This window comes from Mustela lutreola, chromosome 1 (genome assembly GCF_030435805.1).
Source record: "Mustela lutreola isolate mMusLut2 chromosome 1, mMusLut2.pri, whole genome shotgun sequence".
Lineage (NCBI taxonomy): Eukaryota > Metazoa > Chordata > Mammalia > Carnivora > Mustelidae > Mustela > Mustela lutreola.
In genome coordinates this window covers 233,841,534-233,859,996 of record NC_081290.1, presented here as the reverse complement: position 1 = coordinate 233,859,996, position 18,463 = coordinate 233,841,534, and the positions used below count along the sequence as shown (strand labels likewise).

General features: G+C 39.2%; 2 protein-coding genes across 2 annotated transcripts in view; one reads left to right on the top strand and one right to left on the bottom strand.

Annotated features, from left to right (window-relative positions):
* TRIM68 (tripartite motif containing 68) overlaps positions 1 to 11,446 on the top strand; it is a 30,059-nt gene extending 18,613 nt beyond the window's left edge. Inside the window, exon 8 of the mRNA XM_059134254.1 lies at positions 10,555 to 11,446. Coding sequence (XP_058990237.1) covers positions 10,555 to 10,633 — 79 coding nt within the window. The 3' untranslated portion in view covers positions 10,634 to 11,446. The remainder of the gene's footprint in view (positions 1 to 10,554) is intronic.
* On the bottom strand, positions 8,662 to 9,179 carry LOC131808301 (large ribosomal subunit protein uL23-like). The gene has a single exon (XM_059134278.1). It carries the CDS (start codon positions 9,177 to 9,179, stop codon positions 8,709 to 8,711), a length of 471 nt encoding a protein of 156 aa, XP_058990261.1. The 3' UTR covers positions 8,662 to 8,708.
* Positions 11,447 to 18,463: the final 7,017 nt, after the last annotated feature.

Below are 18,463 nucleotides of genomic sequence, written 5' to 3'. Positions count from 1 at the left end.
TCAGAATGTCATAGCCTGCATAATATGGAAGGATACCCAGCTTTTTATACCACTAATTATTGGACAAAGCTATCACACATATCCTGAAAAGGAATAAAGGTGTGGTACAAGAATTCTGCATTGCTGATAATAGAATTTTATGTCAGTACTTGCAAGGAAGTTAGTCTTTAGTTTCCCTTTTTTTGTGCAGCTTTTATCAGGTACAGCCATCAGTGTAATACTTTGTAAGGAAAAATATGACTGTTTTTCTTTCTCTACAATTTCTCTCTCTCTCTTTTTCTGCTAGTCTCCTATAAAACTGTCTGAATCTAGTGGGGTTTTGTGTTTTGTTTTTGGTTTGTGGAAATGAGAGCAGGGACTGGACTCTGGTCCTCTCAACCCTAACCACCAAGTCCAGCAATCCTTGGTAGCTGAAGCTGTATGTCCCGAGTAATAGATCTTCCAGGATAGCTAAAACTCCATGCTCTTACATAGCATATGTTTCAGGAATGTGGGGGCACCATGCTTACTAAAAGGAGCAGGCTTATAGAAAGGAGAGACTAGACTACAAAGACTGGTGAAGACCTGACCAAATGAATCTCTCCCAAGATGGACCCCACTGCTGAACTATCACCAACGCTTTCCCATCATTTTAACACTAAACATCATGCCCAGGCGTGGAGATTTAACATATTAATTAGACATGCAGCACATGAGGAAGCATGACATTTAAGTGCATAGGTGCTAAGAAATACCCACCTCTCCAGACTTAACATCATCCTTTTACCACCCGTGTTTCTTGAAAAAACTCTCCCTTACCTCTCCTTGGGCAGTCAGTCTGAGGATCCTTTCCTTTGTGCTGCCTCCCTTGTGTGCTAGCATAAACCCAAAAAAGCCTTGCCTGAAACTCCCAATTGGTCTCTTGCCAATTTCCATTGTTTAGAGGGCACAAGGGCCCAGTTCGGTATCAGGAGTAATTCTTAACTTTTTTTTTTTTTTTTAAGTGCAGATTTGTGCTTTCAACTGAGATCATTTTTTTAAAAGATTTTATTTATTTATTTGACAGAGAGAGATCAGAAATAGGCAGAGAGGCAGGCAGAGAGAGAGAGAGGAGGAAGCAGGCTCCCTGCTGAGCAGAGAGCCCAATGGGGGGCTCAATCCCAGGACCCTGGGATCATGACCTGAGCCGAAGGCAGAGGCTTAACCCATTGAGCCACCCAGGCACCCATACTGAGATCAATTTTGATAGAATGTACTGCATTATACTATATCATTTTCATTTAGGTTTTCTAATTTATGTGCATAGAATTGTGCAAAATGTTCTCTAGTCATTTTTATTTTCTTTAATCAGCTTAAGTTGTTATTTCCTCTTGTCCTTTTTTTTTATTTTATATTTTGGGCTATCCCTTTTATCCTTGATTTGATTAGCTATGATGTGGGCAGGCTGAGTCCAAGGACCCAGAGGGAGTCCCACAGAACCCGCTAGGAGAATCCTTGGGCTACATAACAGGGTAGAAATCAAACATGAGCCCAGACGGAGTGAGAGCAGAGTTTACTGAAGATATAGAGAGAGTGTAGACCCAGACAGAGCACCTAAGAGACTCAGAAAGGAAAAAGTCTCATCTTTGCTTGGGGTCTGGGTTTTTTTTTTGTTTGTTTGTTTGTTTGTTTTGAGGATGGTGGTCTGCTGTGTGTGTCCTCTCAGGCTTCCAGAAACCAGTTACAGCAAGGACAATGGTCCAGGTGTCTTTTGTAAGTCATTTATTTCCTTGGAACCAGGGGGTCTGAACATCAAGATGTCTAGTGCCAGTGGTCTGGAATATGCATATGATGGTCATCTTTGGATGTTATCTATTTTGCTGGAAGATTCCAAAGAAATCATTAACTCTTTGTCTCTTACAAGGAGGATATACATTGCTTGTATGTGTAAAGTAGGGGTGCAGGTCCTAGCAAGAACAGAAGCAGGAAAAGAAGAAAAACGCAGACTTTTTAATGGAGTCCTTCAGTGTCCCTATTTCAGCTAGTTTATTCTGCTGTGTTCACTGTATTACATAACTAGGATTTTTATGTATTCTATTTATTATTGTTTTTAAACTATATGTATTTACTTATTCACTAATCTTTATTCTTTTTGGTTTATTTTAGCTTAATTTGTTCTAACCTTATAAATTTCATTTTCTTATTTTATTAAAATGGGTATTTGGGGCATCTGGACACCCTAGTTGATAAAGTGTCTGACTCTTGATTTCAGCTCAGGTCATGATCTCAGGGTGGTAAATTGAGCCCTTTGTCAGGCTCTGCACTGGGTGTGGAGCCTGCTTAAGATTCTCTCACTCTCCCTCTGCCCCTATCTCTTTCCCTTTGTCTCACTCTCTGTGTCTAAAGAAAATAAAATTTTTTTAAAAAGTGAAGTTTTTTCTTTGACTTCTGCTTTTATTTTATCACATATATTCTAATGTGAAGTATCTTCAGTATATACCATTTTTTTTTGAAATTCTACATTTGTTTAGTTCTTCCTTTCCACCCAGAGTTGTTTAATAAGGAATTTTTAAATTTCCCAGTAGAAGAGTCTTTATACTATAAGAAATTATCATGGTCTATTAAACTCTTGCTACTCAAAGTATGATCCTTAGTCCAGTAGTACAATTACCTGGGAGCTTGTTAAAAATAGGGAGACAAACCATAAGTGACTCTTAATCTCACAAAACAAACTGAGGGTTGCTGGGGGGAGGGGGTTTGGGAGAAGGGGGTGGGATTATGGACATTGGGGAGGGTATGCGCTTTGGTGAGTGCTGTGAAGTGTGTAAGCCTGGTGATTCACAGACCTGTACCCCTGGGGATAAAAATATATGTTTATAAAAAATAAAAAAATAAAAAATAAATTAAAAAAAAAACAAAATTTTGTCTTCCACTTCAGACTCGTTTATTTTATTTTATTTTTTTAAGATTTTATTTATTTATTTCAGCATGAGAGCAGGATGAGGGACAGAGGGAGTAGCAGACTTCTTCTCACTGAGAAGGGAACCCAACATGGGACTCAATCCTGGGACTCCAGGATCATGACCTGAGCTGAAGTAGATGCTTAACCAACTAAGCCACACAGGCATCCTCACTTCAGACTCATTTAATCAGAGTCTACATTTTAATAAGACCTTCCAGGTGATTTACATGCATATTAACATTTGAGAAGCTCTAGTATGGCCCACTCTTTTGAAAAATCTCATCAGGGTGCCTGAGTGGCTCAGTCAGTTGGATGTCTGTCTTTGGCTTGGGTCATGATCTCAGAGGCCTGGGATGGAGCTCTGCATCCAGCTCTCTGCTCAGCGGAGTGTCTGCTTCTCCCTCTCATTCTTCCTTTGTGCTCTCTCTCCCTCTTTCAAATAAATATATAAAATCTTTAAAAAATAAAAATCACATCAGGGGTATGGCTTTAAGTCCCAGAGTGCAGCCAGGAAGGAGAATGTAGAGGCTAATGATTTAGCTAATAATTTTTTAAAATAGCTACAATCAAAAACCTAAGAAATACCAAGTGTTGGCAAGGTCATAGGAAAAAGGGAACACTCATGCGCTGTTGGTGGGAGTGCAAACTCTATAGCCACTGTGGAAAAGAGTATGGAGTTTCCTCAAAATATTAAAAATAGCATTTCCATGTCATCCAGTAATATCACACTACTGGATATTTAACTAACAAAAATGAAATCATTAATTTAAAAAGATATATGAACCCCTATGTTTATTGTACCATTATTTACAATAGCCAAATTATGGAAGCAGCCCAAGTGTCCATCAGTAGATGAATGGATAAGGATGTGGTATATATACAATGGAGTATTACCCTATGGTCTTTTCAAAAATAAAAATCTAACACTTAACTGGCCTAGGATACATAAAATAAGAAAGTAGAATGTGAAAGGAAGAGAGGGTTTAGTCAACAGGTGGATGGCTTTTAGGCAGTAGTGGGAATCTTCACGGACTGCAGGCATTGAACCTCAGAAGTTATGTTGGAGGAACTAGGAAATTTTGTCTACAGTTCATTAGGCCAAAGCTTTGTTTGGACATAAAACCTAGGCATAAGGGCAAATGTCAGGTGTATATGTGCAGGAGTGTTTGTGTGTGCATATGTGTATACTGACAAATAAGTACTGATACACAATCCCATTTCAATCACACAGCTCTTTTTGCTCGAGATACTATTCATTAGGACCCTGTTGTACCTTCCAAGGGAGGAATTTCAGTTTGTGGCATTAGGAGCCAACCACAATACCACCTAATAAAGATTTCAGTTGTTTCTTCACCAAAACTGTCTCTTTGTATAGAAAATGAAGCAGAATTTTCCAAAGAGCAAAATAATCCTCCTTAGAGTTGGACCAGTTTAATCAGTCTCTTGAGGTCAGGGTGCAGTTAGAGACATCAATTACTAAAGATCTTTGGCTCCTGCTATGAGAATCTGTTATTTCCAGCTCTCTGTATGGATCCCTCCCTAAGGTTTCCATTGCTAGAAAGCTAACCAATAGTTGACCACAGAATGGAGGGTGTTTCTGGATTCTCTATTCTGTTCCATTGATTTTCTGGTCAGCTGATCTTCAACAAAGCAGGAAAGAATATCCAATGGAAAAAAAAGACAGTTTCTTCAATAAATGGTTCTGGGAAAAATGGACAGCCACATGCAGAAGAATGACACTGGACCATTCTTTTTTTAAAATTATTTTTATTAACATATAATGTATTATCTGCCCTAGGGGTACAGGTCTTCGAATCATCAGGCTTACAGATTTCACAGCACTCACTGTAGCCCCTACCCTCCACAATGTCCATAACCCAGCCATGCTATCCCTACCCCACAACCCCCAGCAACCCTGTTTGTTTTGTGAGAGTAAGAGTCTCATGGTTTATCTCCCTCCTGATCCATCTTGTTTCATATTTTTCATTCTGTACTCCCCTCAAGCCCATTCCCTGCCTCTCAAATTCCTCCTATAGAGAAGTCATATGATAATTGTCTTTCTCTGGTTGACTTATTTCACTCAGCATAATACCCTCCAGTATCATCCATGTCATTGCAAATGGCAAAACTTCATTTCTTTTGATGGCTACATTTTATATATATAGATATAGTAGATATCTATAGATATAGATACCTATAGATATAGATATCTATAGGAATCTATATCTATTCTAATTCTGCTTCATTTTCTATACAAAGAGACAGTTTTGGTGAAGATATCTATATCTATACATATATGTATAGATATATAATATATGTAGATATCTATATAATATATCTACATATACATATATATGTATATAATATACCACATCTTCTTTATACACTTTATCCACTCAACTGTTGATGGAAATATAGGTTCATTCCATAGTTTGGCTATTGTGGACATTGCTGCTATAAACATTTGGGTGCACATAACCCTTTGGATCACTACATTTGTATCTTGAGCGTAAATACCCAGTAGTATGATTGCTGAGTCATAGGGTAGCTGTATTTTCAGCTTTTTGAGGACCTCCATGCTGTTTTCTAGAGTGGCTGCACCAGCTTGCAATCCTGCCAACAGTGTAGGTGGGTTCCCCTTTCTCTTCATCCTCGCAAACATCTGTTGTTTCCTGACTGGTTAATTTTAGTCATTCTGAATGGTGTGAGGTATTATCTCCATGGTTTTGATTTGGATTTCCTTGATTCCCAGTGATGTTGAGCACTTTTTCATATGTCTGTTGGCCATTTGGATGTCTTCTTGGCAGAAATCTTAGTTCATGTCTTCTCCCCATTTCTTGGTTGGATTATTTTTGGGGTGTTAAGTTTTGGTAAGTGCTTTCTAGATTTTGGATACTAGCCCTTTATCTGATATGTCATTTGCAATGATCTTCTCCCATTCTGTCTGATGTCTTTTGGTTTGTTGGCTAAAATTAACAAGACAGGAAACAACAAACGTGAAATCCCAATAGTTCATCTTTGCCCTTGCTTCCCTTGCCTTTGGCAATGTTTCTAGGAAGAAGTTACTGTGGCTGAGGTCAAGAAGGTTGCTGCCTGTGTCCTCCTCAAGGATTTTGATGGATTCCTTTCTAACATCGAGGTCTTTCATCCATTTTGAGTCTATTTCTGTGTGTGGTGTAAGGAAATGGTCCAATTTCATTCTTCTGCATATGGCTGTCCAATTTTCCCAACAGCATTTGCTGAAGAGACTTTCTTTTTTCCATTGGACATTCTTTCCTGCTTTGTTGAAGATGAGTTGATCATAGAGGTGAGGGTCTATTTCTGAGTTCTCTAGTCTGTCCCATTGATCTATGTGTCTGTTTTTGTGCCGGTACCCTACTGTCTTGATGAGTACAGCTTTGTAACAAAGCTTAAAGTCTGAAATTGTGATGCTGCCAACTTTGGTTTTCTTTTTCAACCTTCCTCTGGCTATTTGGGGTCTTTTCTGGTTTCTTATACATTTTAGGATTATTTGTTCCATTTCTTTGAAAAAAAAAAAAAAACCGATGGTGTTTTGATAGGGATTGTGTTAAATGTGTAGGTTGCTTTAGGTAGCATAGACATTTTCATGAGATTTGTTCTTCCAGTCCATGAGCATGGAACGTTTTCCTATTTCTTCATGTCTTCCTCAATTTCTTTCATGAGTACTTGATAGTTTTCTGAGTATAGATCCTTTACCTCTTTGGTTAGGTTTATTCCTAGGTATCTTGTGTTTTGGGGTGCAATTTTAAATGGGATACACTCCTTAATTTCTCTTTCTTCTGTCTTGTTATTGGTGTATAGAAATACAACTGATTTCTATGCACTGATTTTATATCCTGACACTTTACTGAATTCCTGTATGAGTTCTAGCAGTTTTGGAGTGGAGTCTTTTTGGTTTTCCACATAAAGTATCATATCATCTGCAAAGAGTGAGAGTTCTTCTTTGCCAATTCAGATGCCTTTTATTTCTTTTTTTGTCTGGTTGCTGAGGCTAGGACTTCTTTTAGTGGTTGATTTTCTGTTCCTAGAATAGCTGCTCTTCTATCTCCTGTTGAGTTTGTAGGTGTTCAGAATGGTTTGATAACTAGCTAGCTGAACTCCCAGGACCTAATGTGATTTCAGTTTCCTACTCCTCCACTGTCTTGCTTCTCACTGGGCCATTCTCTTATACCATACACAAAGAAAAACTCAAAATGGATAAAAGACCTCAATGTGAGAAATCCATCAAAATCCTAGAGGAGAACACAGGCAGCAACCACTTTAACCTCAGCTGGAGCAACTTCTTGGTAGAGACATCTCTAAAGGCAAGGAAACAAAAGCAAAAATGAACTGTTGTGACTTCATCAAAATAAAAAGCTTATGCACAGCAAAGGAAACAGTCAACAAAACTAAAAGGCAACCTACAGAAGGGGAGAAGATATTTGCAAAGGATATATCAGATAAAGGGCTGGTACCCAACATCTATAAAGAACTTCTCAAACTCAACACCCCAATATCAAACAATCCTGTCCAGAAACGGACAAAAGACATAAACAAACATTTCTATAAAGAAGACATACAAATGGCCAACAGACATATGAAGAAATGCTCAACGTCACTTGGCATCAGGGAAATACAAATCAAAACCACAATGACATACCACCGCACTCCAGGCAGAATGGCTAAAATTAACAAGACAGGAAACAACAAATGTGGGCAAGGATGTGGAGAGAGGAGAAACCTCTTACACTGTTGGTGGTAATGCAAGTTGGTACATCCACTTTGGAAAACAGTTTGGAGGTTCCTCAGAAAGTTAAAAATAGAGTTACCCTATGACCTAGGAATTGCACTACTTGGTATTTACCCCAAATATACAGATAAGTGAGAAGAAGGGGCACCTGCACCCCTAGTTCATAGCAACAATGTCCACAATAACCAAATTGTGGAAGAAGCCGACATGTCCTTCAAGACATGAATGGATAAAGAAGATATGGTTTATATATACAGTAGAATTATCAGCCATCAAAAAGGATGAATGCCTACCATTTACTTTGACGTGGATGGAACTGTAGACTATTTTACTAAGTGAAATAATTCAAGCAGAGAAAGACAATTATGATATGGTTTCACTTACGTGGAATATAAGAAATGGTGCAGAGAGAATCATAGGGGAAAGGAGGGAAAACTAAATGGGAAGAAATTAGAGAGGGAGACAAACCATGAAGGACTCTTGACTCTGGAAAAAGAGTTGTGGAAGGAGAGGTGGGTGGGGGCATGGGGCAGTTGGGTGATGAGCATTAAAGAGGTCATGTGATGTGATGAGCACTGGGTGTTATACACTGATGAATTCTTGAACACTACATCTGAAACTAATGATGTATGTTGGATAATTGAATTTAATTTTTTTGACAAAATTTATTAATTTTAAGTGAATATTATCATACAAAATCTTTTTTTTAATTTTTTCACTGTTCCAAGATTCATTGCTTATGCACCACACCCAGTGCTCCATTCAATATATGCCCTCCTTAATACCTACCACCAGGCTCACCTAATCCCCTCTATCCTCCCCTCCAAAATCTTCAATTTATTTCTCAGAGCCCACAATCTTTCATTTAAATTAAAACAAAAGAAAGTTAACCAATCAATACAAAAGAAATTATTTGATTTTATTTTCTGAACTTATGCATTTCTCATATTTTAGTTGTAATAGTTATATCTCATTTATTTGTATCTTTTTTTTTTATCATGAAAAAACTGTATTTAGATTTAGCCAGCTGGACTCAGTTTAGATGATCCCAATTTTGTTGGCAACATCCAAAGCATCATAGTCAGGGGCCAGCCCAACGTATGCCTTCTTCTCTCCATCAGGCCTGATTAAGGTGTTGACCTTGGCTACATCAATGTCATAGAGCTTCTTCACAGCCTGTTTGATCTGGTGCTTGTTGGCCTTGACATCCACAATGAACACAAGTGTGTTGTTGTCTTCTATTTTCTTCATGGCTGACTCAGTAGTCAGGGGGAACTTGAGGATGGCATAGTGGTCAAGCTTGTTTCTCCTGGGGCCGTGCTTTCGAGGGTATTTGGGTTGCCTTCGGAGATGCAGAGTCTTGGGTCGTCGGAACGTAGGTGATGTGCGGATCTTCTTTTTTTTGTGACTGTGGATGCCTTTCAGCACCGCTTTCTTGGTTTTCAAAGCCTTTGCTTTGGCTTCGGCTTTGGGAGGGGCAGGGGCTTCCTTCTTAGCTTTCGGTGCCATCTTTGTAAAAGGCTCATTTATTTGTATCTTAAAAGTAACAATCAAAATTGAGGTGGATGTATTGTTGTTATAATGTCTGTTTACATTCTTTCTCTGGGATTTTTGTCTATTTGTTTGGTCTTAATAATATCTTTAAAAACTGTTTTCACTTTTATGGTATCTATTTCATGATTTCTTAACCAAGAAGAAATATGATATTAAGCACAGAAGCAACAGTAGAAGAATCCATTCTCCAACCAGGAAAACTTTTAAGGGTTTATTTCCTCACCCACCTCCAAGTCCCCTCAGAAGACTACTTAGTTATGAACATTCCCTAGTTCTAGACTGCAGAGCAACACACAGATCCCCCTGCAGGGTTGAAGCATTTCACTCAGTAGCTAGGAGTGTTGACCACTGAAGGCTCACAGCTGCATTCCTTTCCAAAAATTACCTTCAGCCAGAGGATACTCCATCACCTTAAATTATGCACCCTCCTAATGCAATGACTATATCCAATGTCTGCTTGATCCTAGGTATAAGGATTTGTCCCCCTTACCCAATCAAGACAAGTGTACAGGGCTATCTCCATTCCAAACTACCTCATAGGATCAGCTGAGAAGTCTGGTGAACCTGTTGTAATTCACCTTCTGTCTCTGCATAGTTCACACCAGGTGTTCATCCTGAGCGTATTCCATGAAAAACTTTGGACATGAAAAACTCTCAGAGTCCAAGACGGTTGATGGCAAGAATGGCCATAGAAAGTAGATTCAACTGGGATTACAAGCTGGCAGGCTGAAAACAAGGCCCACAGATTGCCCTCTCAGCTGGCCTGGACACTATTCCAGTTGGAGCTCTTAATATATAGCACAATATGCTTCCCTTTTCTTCTTCTCTTTCTATATTAAAAAGTACTTTTTTTAAGAGTAGGAAAAGTTAATTAAAAATTAACTTTTTAATTACATGGGGGTGCCTGGGTGGCTCAGTTTGTTAAGCATCTGACTCTTAGCTCAGTTCAGGTTTGATCTCAGGGTAATGAGTTCAAGCCCCTCAGTGGGCTCCATGCTGGGCATAGAACCTACTAAAAAAAAAAAAAAAAGAAATAAAAGTTAACTAATATGAGTTGTGTGTCTTTATTCTGAGTTGGTTTTAAATCTGATCATGGACATTAGGGTTTAAGCAGGAGAATGTGGTAGGCAGCCTCTAAAATGGGGGCCAGTGATCCCTACTCCCCTGGTATTCATGCTCTTGTGCAATTACTTCTCCTTGAGAGTGAAAATACCTAGTGACTTATTTCTAACAAGTAGAATGTGCCAAAAGCATTGAAATTGACTTTGAAGATGAGGTTACCGAAAAACTGATTTCCGTCTTTCTGACCTTCTTATTTTCTCCCTCTCAGAACCTCTTTTATGGAGAATCAAGTCAAACTTCCATGTTTTGAGAAGGCCTTTGGAGATGTTCATGTGGCAAGGAACTGATGTCTTCAGCAAGCAGCCAGAGAGGACCTGAGGCTGAGCTAGATGAGTGAGCTTAGAAACGGATCCTCCCTTAGTTGAGCCTTGAGATGACTAAGGCCTGGATGACACCTTGACTGCAGACCATCCAGCTCAGTCATGTCCAGATTTCTGACTGCTGTGACATGATAAAAATTTGTTTTAAGCTACTAAACCTATAATTTTAAAGCTTCAGTGAGCTATAATTGACAAAAATTTATATCTATTTAATGTATACATTTTCTTCAGTTTGGATATGTACATATACCTGTCATACCATCATCACAATCAAAATACTAAACATATCCACCACCTCCAGAAATTTCCCTATATCTGTATGTTTGTGGTAAAAAACACTTAACATGGAACTGTTCTCTTAACATGCGTTAAAGGGACATATACTTCATTGTTAACTATGAATATTATATTGTACAGCAAATTTCTAAAACTTTTTCAACATGCAGAACTGAAATTGTGTATCTATCCTGCACCAGTTCTCCATTTCTCCTCCCCCCAGTTCCTGGTAACCACCATTCTATTCTCTGCTTCTGTGAGTTTGCCTATTTTAGATACCTCATATAAGTGAAATTATGCAGTATTTATCCTTCCATGCCTTCTCTTATTTCACTTGGCGTAATGTTCTCTAGGTTGATCCATTTATCACAAATGGTAGTATTTCCTTCTTTTTAAGGCAGAATAACATTCCATTCTGTGTATATACATATTTTCTTCTTCCTTTCAGCTGTTGATGGACAGGTGGGTTGTTTCCATATCTTTACTATTGTGAATAGTGCTGCAGTGAACAAAAGGGTGCTGATATAACTTGAAGATCTTGATTTCAATTCAGAATAAACATTACATTTATATAGGGTCGTTAGTTATACAGCAATAGGTAACTAAAACAGAGGGTTGATACTTCTTACGGTATACTTTCCCCTAGCCCTATTAATATGAGCCTTTCCAAATCAAGTGCTAAGCATAGAGCCCCAGAATCTAGTGATAAATTGCATGTTTGGAATCATATAAAAAGGACATGGCTTTGGGGTTAGGATAGTAGTGGATAACTGAGTACTGTATTTCCTCACAAATTGACTTCAAAGACATCTGTCTCTAAAAATAGTGTCATTCATTTTCTTTTTGAATGTTTTATGTATTTTTTATTAAGTTCAATTAGCCAACATATAGTACATCATTAGTTTTTGATGTGGTGTTCAATGTTTCATTAGTATTCACTTTTAAACAAACATGAAAGCGAAGTTGATGGAGTGGTAGGACAATTTTTTCAACTCCATAAAACATTTTAAATATGCATAATCATTGAAATAGTACAATGAATATCAGTAAACCCCCCACCTAGATTAAATTAACATTTTGCCATATTTGTTTTAAATGCACACATGGATAGGTGTATGAGTGTATTTATATATAAACCATATCTTACACATACGCTTGATACACATATGAAGACAGAGTACATTTACTCCAACGTGCATCTCCTAAGCATAAGGACATTCTCCTACATACTAGCAGTATTCCTGTTGTACTCACTGTGGTAGAGGAGCTGGATATGATGGGGCATGGGTAGATATGCATGGTGCAAGGAGTGCAACATATCTAACTCTTTGTACACACCATTTTGGATCCTCTCATCATCAGCTGTCCCATGGAAATTTGTTTGCTTGTTTCCTTCCATCCCCAGCTGTAGCAGCTTCTCCATGTGGAGCCTGATCAAGTTCATGTGTACACTAGCAGACAGTTCTTGCCCAAAAGAACCTATCTCTCACTTCTCATCTCTGGTTTTTCTTATTGACACTAAGTCCTAAGATCCTATAAAATCTGCTTTGTGCTCATACAGGGACAATGCAGAGCAGCATCTGTTAACTCCTAAAACAACCAACCTTTATTTTTTAACAAGATATGGAAGCTAGCAGATAAATTCTCCTCCCTCTCTCCTTATTCTGAGTAGGTTTTCTAAAATGACAAGATGGTACCATGATGGTAACATTCAGTCACACTTGTTTCAAAATGGTAACCAGCTTGGTATAACATTATACTGACTTGCCTATTTTGTCTAATCATTTCCCCTTTCTGTCTCTCCTGTTTGCCTGAAATTACAACCCTCAATAAAGCACTAGTAAATATGCTAATGACTTGGGCTTTCCTTCCAGTGGAACCCAGGCAAAAACACTTTTCTTAAGCTTCTACTCTAGAATTGTCCTCTATACAGGCAGGTACTGTGTCTTTCTGGTTTGCCCCCTTTTTCCTCAGTAACATTCTTATCAAGTAATAGACAGTTAAACAGGAGTTAAATAACTGAAAGAAATAGTAATTTTGTGTTAATTCTATTAACATAATTGAAAGGAAATGATATTTTAAGAATTAAAGAAGCTGGAGGTGGAAATGTTATTTAAAGATTCAGGCAAAAAAAAAAAAAAATTCATGGGCACTCATTCTGCTTTCTACCCATGAATGAAAATTTTGCCTAATTCGCATGGAGTTTGGTTCAAGAAGATAGAGGAGCTGATGCCTGTGAACATTCCCTTGTAGGACACACATAAAATTAGTGCTTGTTACTTTTTAAACTTTCCTCTTTTTTTTAAGATTTTATTTATTTATTTGACAGACAGAGATCACAAGCAGGCTGAGAGGCAGGCAGAGAGAGAGGGAGAAGCAGGCTCCCTGCTGAGCAGAGAGCCCAACCCTGGGATCATGACCTGAGCCAAAGGCAGAGGCTTTAACCCACTGAGCCACCCAGGTGCCCCTTTAAACTTTTCTTGAGTGGTGACATAATTCCCCAATCTAAGAGGGCAGGTGCAGCAATGTTTATGCTTCCATATATGGGAAATTTTAAGTACTGCTAGTAGGATCCCTGGCAGCTGTGAGCCCCCCCCCCCACAGAAACCTTTTGAAATATGATGCATCTACATCTTCTCTGGGTAGACACCTAACCTCTGATAACTTTCTGCAACCTAGGAAAAATAAATCACAGATTTAAAATAACCATATAGTAACCACCCCTGAGATCTCTTTATTCTTGTCTGAAACCTGCCAGGAATACTTAGAAAAATGAATTGCATGAATAAGTACAGATAATAATTGTACTCCTGCTGCCTTCCTTAGAGATTTCACCAATTTTCCTAAGTTCGGTGCTGAGGATGTGGATTTATTGTTGAGAAACAGTCTCAGACATGAAGCCATCTGCTTGAGACCGCAAAGTGACTGGATGGCCACTACTTCCACATTCTTGTTTTGTCCAAATATGTTTCTGGAGGAAGTTTAGTCTTCTTAGAAAAGACTTTAAAAAGGAGGTGTTGGCAGTGGTCTCTGTTTACGCAGAAAGTTATATGACTTGGGTCATCTGAAGTAATAAGGAAAAAATATTTATGGTTTTTCATGTGGAATAGAGTCCTATCACTATTTATTGAGTTTATTTTCTTTACTACCAAATTTCAGATTCAATCCTATTTTTGATAGTTGCAACATTTTTACCTCCATGTGAATCCTGAGAATAAATGCTGGAGAGTTAATTATTTTTGAGGTGTACACATTGAGGGGGTCTCCCAATTTAAAAAAAAAAAGACACAGGCTAAAAAGACACAGGAAGCTCATTGGCTCATTGGCTCCAGCTTCCAACTCTGCCTAATCACGTCCTTTCACCTTTTATTTAAGTGAGACTTCCAGAGTCCACTAGGGTCTTTGTGGGCTAACTAAGGTGAAGGTTGAATGTGGGTGACTGGATCTATCAGTTAGTTTCTCTTTTCTGTTAGTGTCTTTCTCTCTGCTTTTCTCTTTCTGCCTTAAGAGACCGGGAATTTCCTGCTGCCTGGCTGTGGGAAAGATAAGCAAGATGAACGAGACACCTAGACTTAATTCCCTTTATCTCACTAAATCACAAAATTTAGTTGAGACCTAAGCAGTAAACAGCACTTTATTTTCACTAACATCGGAGCAAAATTTGGTATTGAGTTGAGAGGAGCGCTTTGAGCTGATCAAATACTAGAAACCATTTTAGACCAGATGGAGCTCATTTTCCTATCCGGGCTTCCTTTACTTTGCTGTTGTGGGGTTGCTGGAAAACCTGGGACAGGAACAGTGTCTAAAGAATATTAGAGGTTGATGCTAGCTACTGGTTGGGATAAGAGAATTAACCTCCCTTTTATTAGGAAGGGTATTTCTAACTCCTAGATTTACTGTGTTTTACAATGCAAGGTTACAGGAAGGACTTTCTTTAGTTGTTTCAATCTTTGGTTCTAACTCTGGCATAATCTCTTAAAGCAACCCTCCCTCATTCTTGATAGTGATACTGGCTGTTATCTTTCCTATTCTGACTTAAAATATCTCATGTCAGAAGAGCGCTTTACTTGTAGCCCATTATCCTCCTGGTGCTTTCAGTAGGCTGGCTTTATAGCTACTTTCTGCCTCCAAGCCATCCTAACCTTCTTTGAGGAATGATCCATAATGTCCAGAGAAAGCTATAGGATAACTGCCTTGGCTTTTACTGGGACCTTGTTCTATTCCTGTTCAGTTCTCCTTTTCTTTGAAGCTCCTGACCTGGTATTTATTTTGTCCTCATAAAAGTATATGGTCCCTCTTGTGTATTTCCTGGGCCCCTAGCTGTTCTAGTCCTTGAGATTTTATTTCCGTCCTAAGTGGCCTCATTTCAATCTTTCCTGCCCTTGGGGTTTAGATGACAGTAGATCATAATAGTCCTTTAAAGTCCAGTCTTCAGTGTTTTTGTGGGATCCTAGACCCAAGAGTTCCCTTTCCTACTTCCTCATGTTGAACCTACAGATATTTCAAAAATCTGCCTGAGAACTCCATTTTCTCCTAGGGCTTTGTATTCAGACATTGCTCAGCCTAAAGGGTCTCCACTTAACACCAATTTAAGCAACAAGATTCCCAGAATGTTTATGAGCTGTAGAGATGATGGAACTGAACCAGGAGATGGGATTGTGATGCTGATCTTAAAACTTCGCTCGTTCCCTCATGCTACTTCTGTACACAGGGCATGAATCCTGATACAAGCAGAAGTAGCCATGAAATGCATTGAGAACCTATTGAGGGGTGAACTCTAAGGGCCCTTTCCTATAGAAGAAATCCTTTGTCCCTTATAGGGCATTTTAAGGTTATTTTTTCCTTGAATTATACAAGCACTTACTCCTGTCTGAGGGATGAGCTGTGTCCTTAATTCAGAAACTTAGATGCTGTTCATCACTCATTAACAAGACAACCCAGCAGAGTTGGATCACCTCACTGTGGCTGCTTCCCTGGAGAGCTTATGCTGATTCAGTGTAAAATGAAAATTCCTGTTTTGTGACTCATGATAGAAATATCTTAGGATCTACTTCCTAGTAATTGTCAGAGGTTTGGATCTAAAGATGTCCTACAGCAGACAAACTACCCCCTAACAATGGCAATTAGAGTGGTAGAAAGTGCAAGCTGACCTTTGGGGGGGAAGGAAGGTGTTAAAAACCTGGATCAAATGTTGAAGGAGTTTGGAGCAGGGAAGACAAGGGTGGGGACAACCCTCTGGCTCCAGGAGGTCTTCCTGGTAGTGGGGCACCATGGCTGTCGGTGTCTCAAGGATTCCCTTGGGGAAGTGCAGCAGAGCACCTGGAGTTGCTGCTCAACCTAACACATCCTAGTGCTGACACTTAGAGACATTACATCCCAGTGGAGATCTTCCTGTTTTCCGCACTGGTTCCCAGTATTGCTTTGGTCTTACCATAGAATTTTTTTTCCCCTCCTATGAACTGAAGGTTGATGGTCTAATTGGTGGTTCACAAGATTTCTGTACCTGAGTAATGTCTTCAGCTGAAAATTATTCCAGTCCCCTGGGAGTTTTTTGTTTATAGTTCTGACTTGATGGCTCCTGAGCTGGATTCAATTTAGGATGCTTTTTTAAAAAATATTTTATTTATTTATTTGACAGATCACAAGTAGGCAGAGAGGCAGGCAGAGAGAGAGAGGGAGGAAGCAGGCTCCCTGCTGAGCAGAGAGCCCGATGTGGGGCTCGATCTCAGGACCCTGAGATCATGACCTGAGCCGAAAGCAGAGGCTTTAACCCACTGAGCCACCCAGGTGCCCCCCTAGAATGCTTTTTAAAGCCCTCTTACACCTGGGCTGTTTGGTCTTATGACAACAGTCAAGGTCAGGGCAAGGTGAATGGTCAGTTTCAGAAAACATGGCCATGGTGACCGCATCTTCCTTCAGTTGTCATTGCTGTGTTCTGTCATGGACAATCCCAAATCCCATTCAAAGGCTCCCCAGGGTTTGCATATCCTGCATTTGTACTAAGACTTCACTTGAGTAGATGGAGATAGGAAGCAGTCCTTCTGGAAACAGGTAATCCCAGATTCCCTTCACTGACCTACACTAAAGGCCTTTCTGCAGTGAGATACCTGAATTTCCTGTAGCCCTTACTAATGACTGCAGTACATGTATCTTTGAACCCATTCTTCTCACCTTCAAAAATGCTTGATTTCAGGTTATATTCAACTAGCATAGGAGAAAAACTCATAATGCAAGTTATTTTTCTCCTCTCTTTTCCTAAAAGCAGACTTGTGATTATGTGCTTTACTCCAAGTTTTTATAGAGCTAATGGCATTAACAACCATGAAGGATGTGTTGGTGGGAACATACGGTTAATACAAATGTAGTACTTTTTTTTCCTTCCAGCTGCTGTTACTTGTTGCTTTGTCATATTCGTAATCCTGCAATTACTTTAATAATGCACATTCTCTATCACTTTGTCAAATCACAAGACACAAACACCCATCCTTTTAACAGTAGCTCTTATAAGCAGTCCCTTCATCAGTGATGGACGCCTAATGTTCAAAATATTTCTTATCCTTGCCCACAAAAATCATCTTCAGACTTAACGAGATTCTTTTTTTTTTTATTTTTTTTTGCATGTTTAATTTTTTATTTTTTATAAACATATATTTTTATCCCCAGGGGTACAGGTCTGTGAATCACCAGGTTTACACACTTCACAGCACTCACCAAAGCACATGCCCTCCCCAATGTCCATAATCCACCCCCTTCTCCCAAACCCCCTCCCCCCAGCAACCCTCAGTTTGTTTTGTGAGATTAAGAGTCACTTATGGTTTGTCTCCCTCCCAATCCCATCTTGTTTCATTGATTCTTCTCCTACCCACTTAAGCCCCCATGTTGCATCACCACTTCCTCATATCAGGGAGATCATATGATAGTTGTCTTTCTCTGCTTGACTTGTTTCGCTAAGCATGATACGCTCTAGTTCCATCCATGTTGTCGCAAATGGCAAGATTTCATTTCTTTTGATGGCTGCATAGTATTCCATTGTGTATATATACCACATCTTCTTGATCCATTCATCTGTTGATGGACATCTAGGTTCTTTCCATAGTTTGGCTATTGTGGACATTGCTGCTATAAACATTCGGGTGCACGTGCCCCTTTGGATCACTACGTTTGTATCTTTAGGGTAAATACCCAATAGTGCAATTGCTGGGTCATAGGGCAGTTCTATTTTCAACATTTTGAGGAACCTCCATGCTGTTTTCCAGAGAGGTTGCACCAGCTTGCATTCCCACCAACAGTGTAGGAGGGTTCCCCTTTCTCCGCATCCTCACCAGCATCTGTCATTTCCTGACTTGTTTATTTTAGCCATTCTGACTGGTGTGAGGTGATATCGCATTGTGGTTTTGATTTGTATTTCCCTGATGCCGAGTGATATGGAGCACTTTTTCATGTGTCTGTTGGCCATCTGGATGTCTTCTTTTAGAACTTTGCATGTGGTTCCTGAAATTGGAACTTTGCTTAAGTCTATAG

Excerpts from the sequence above, each read along its gene's own strand:
- LOC131808301 (XM_059134278.1), bottom strand. The coding sequence starts at position 9,179 with ATGGCACCGAAAGCTAAGAAGGAAGCCCCTGCCCCTCCCAAAGCCGAA.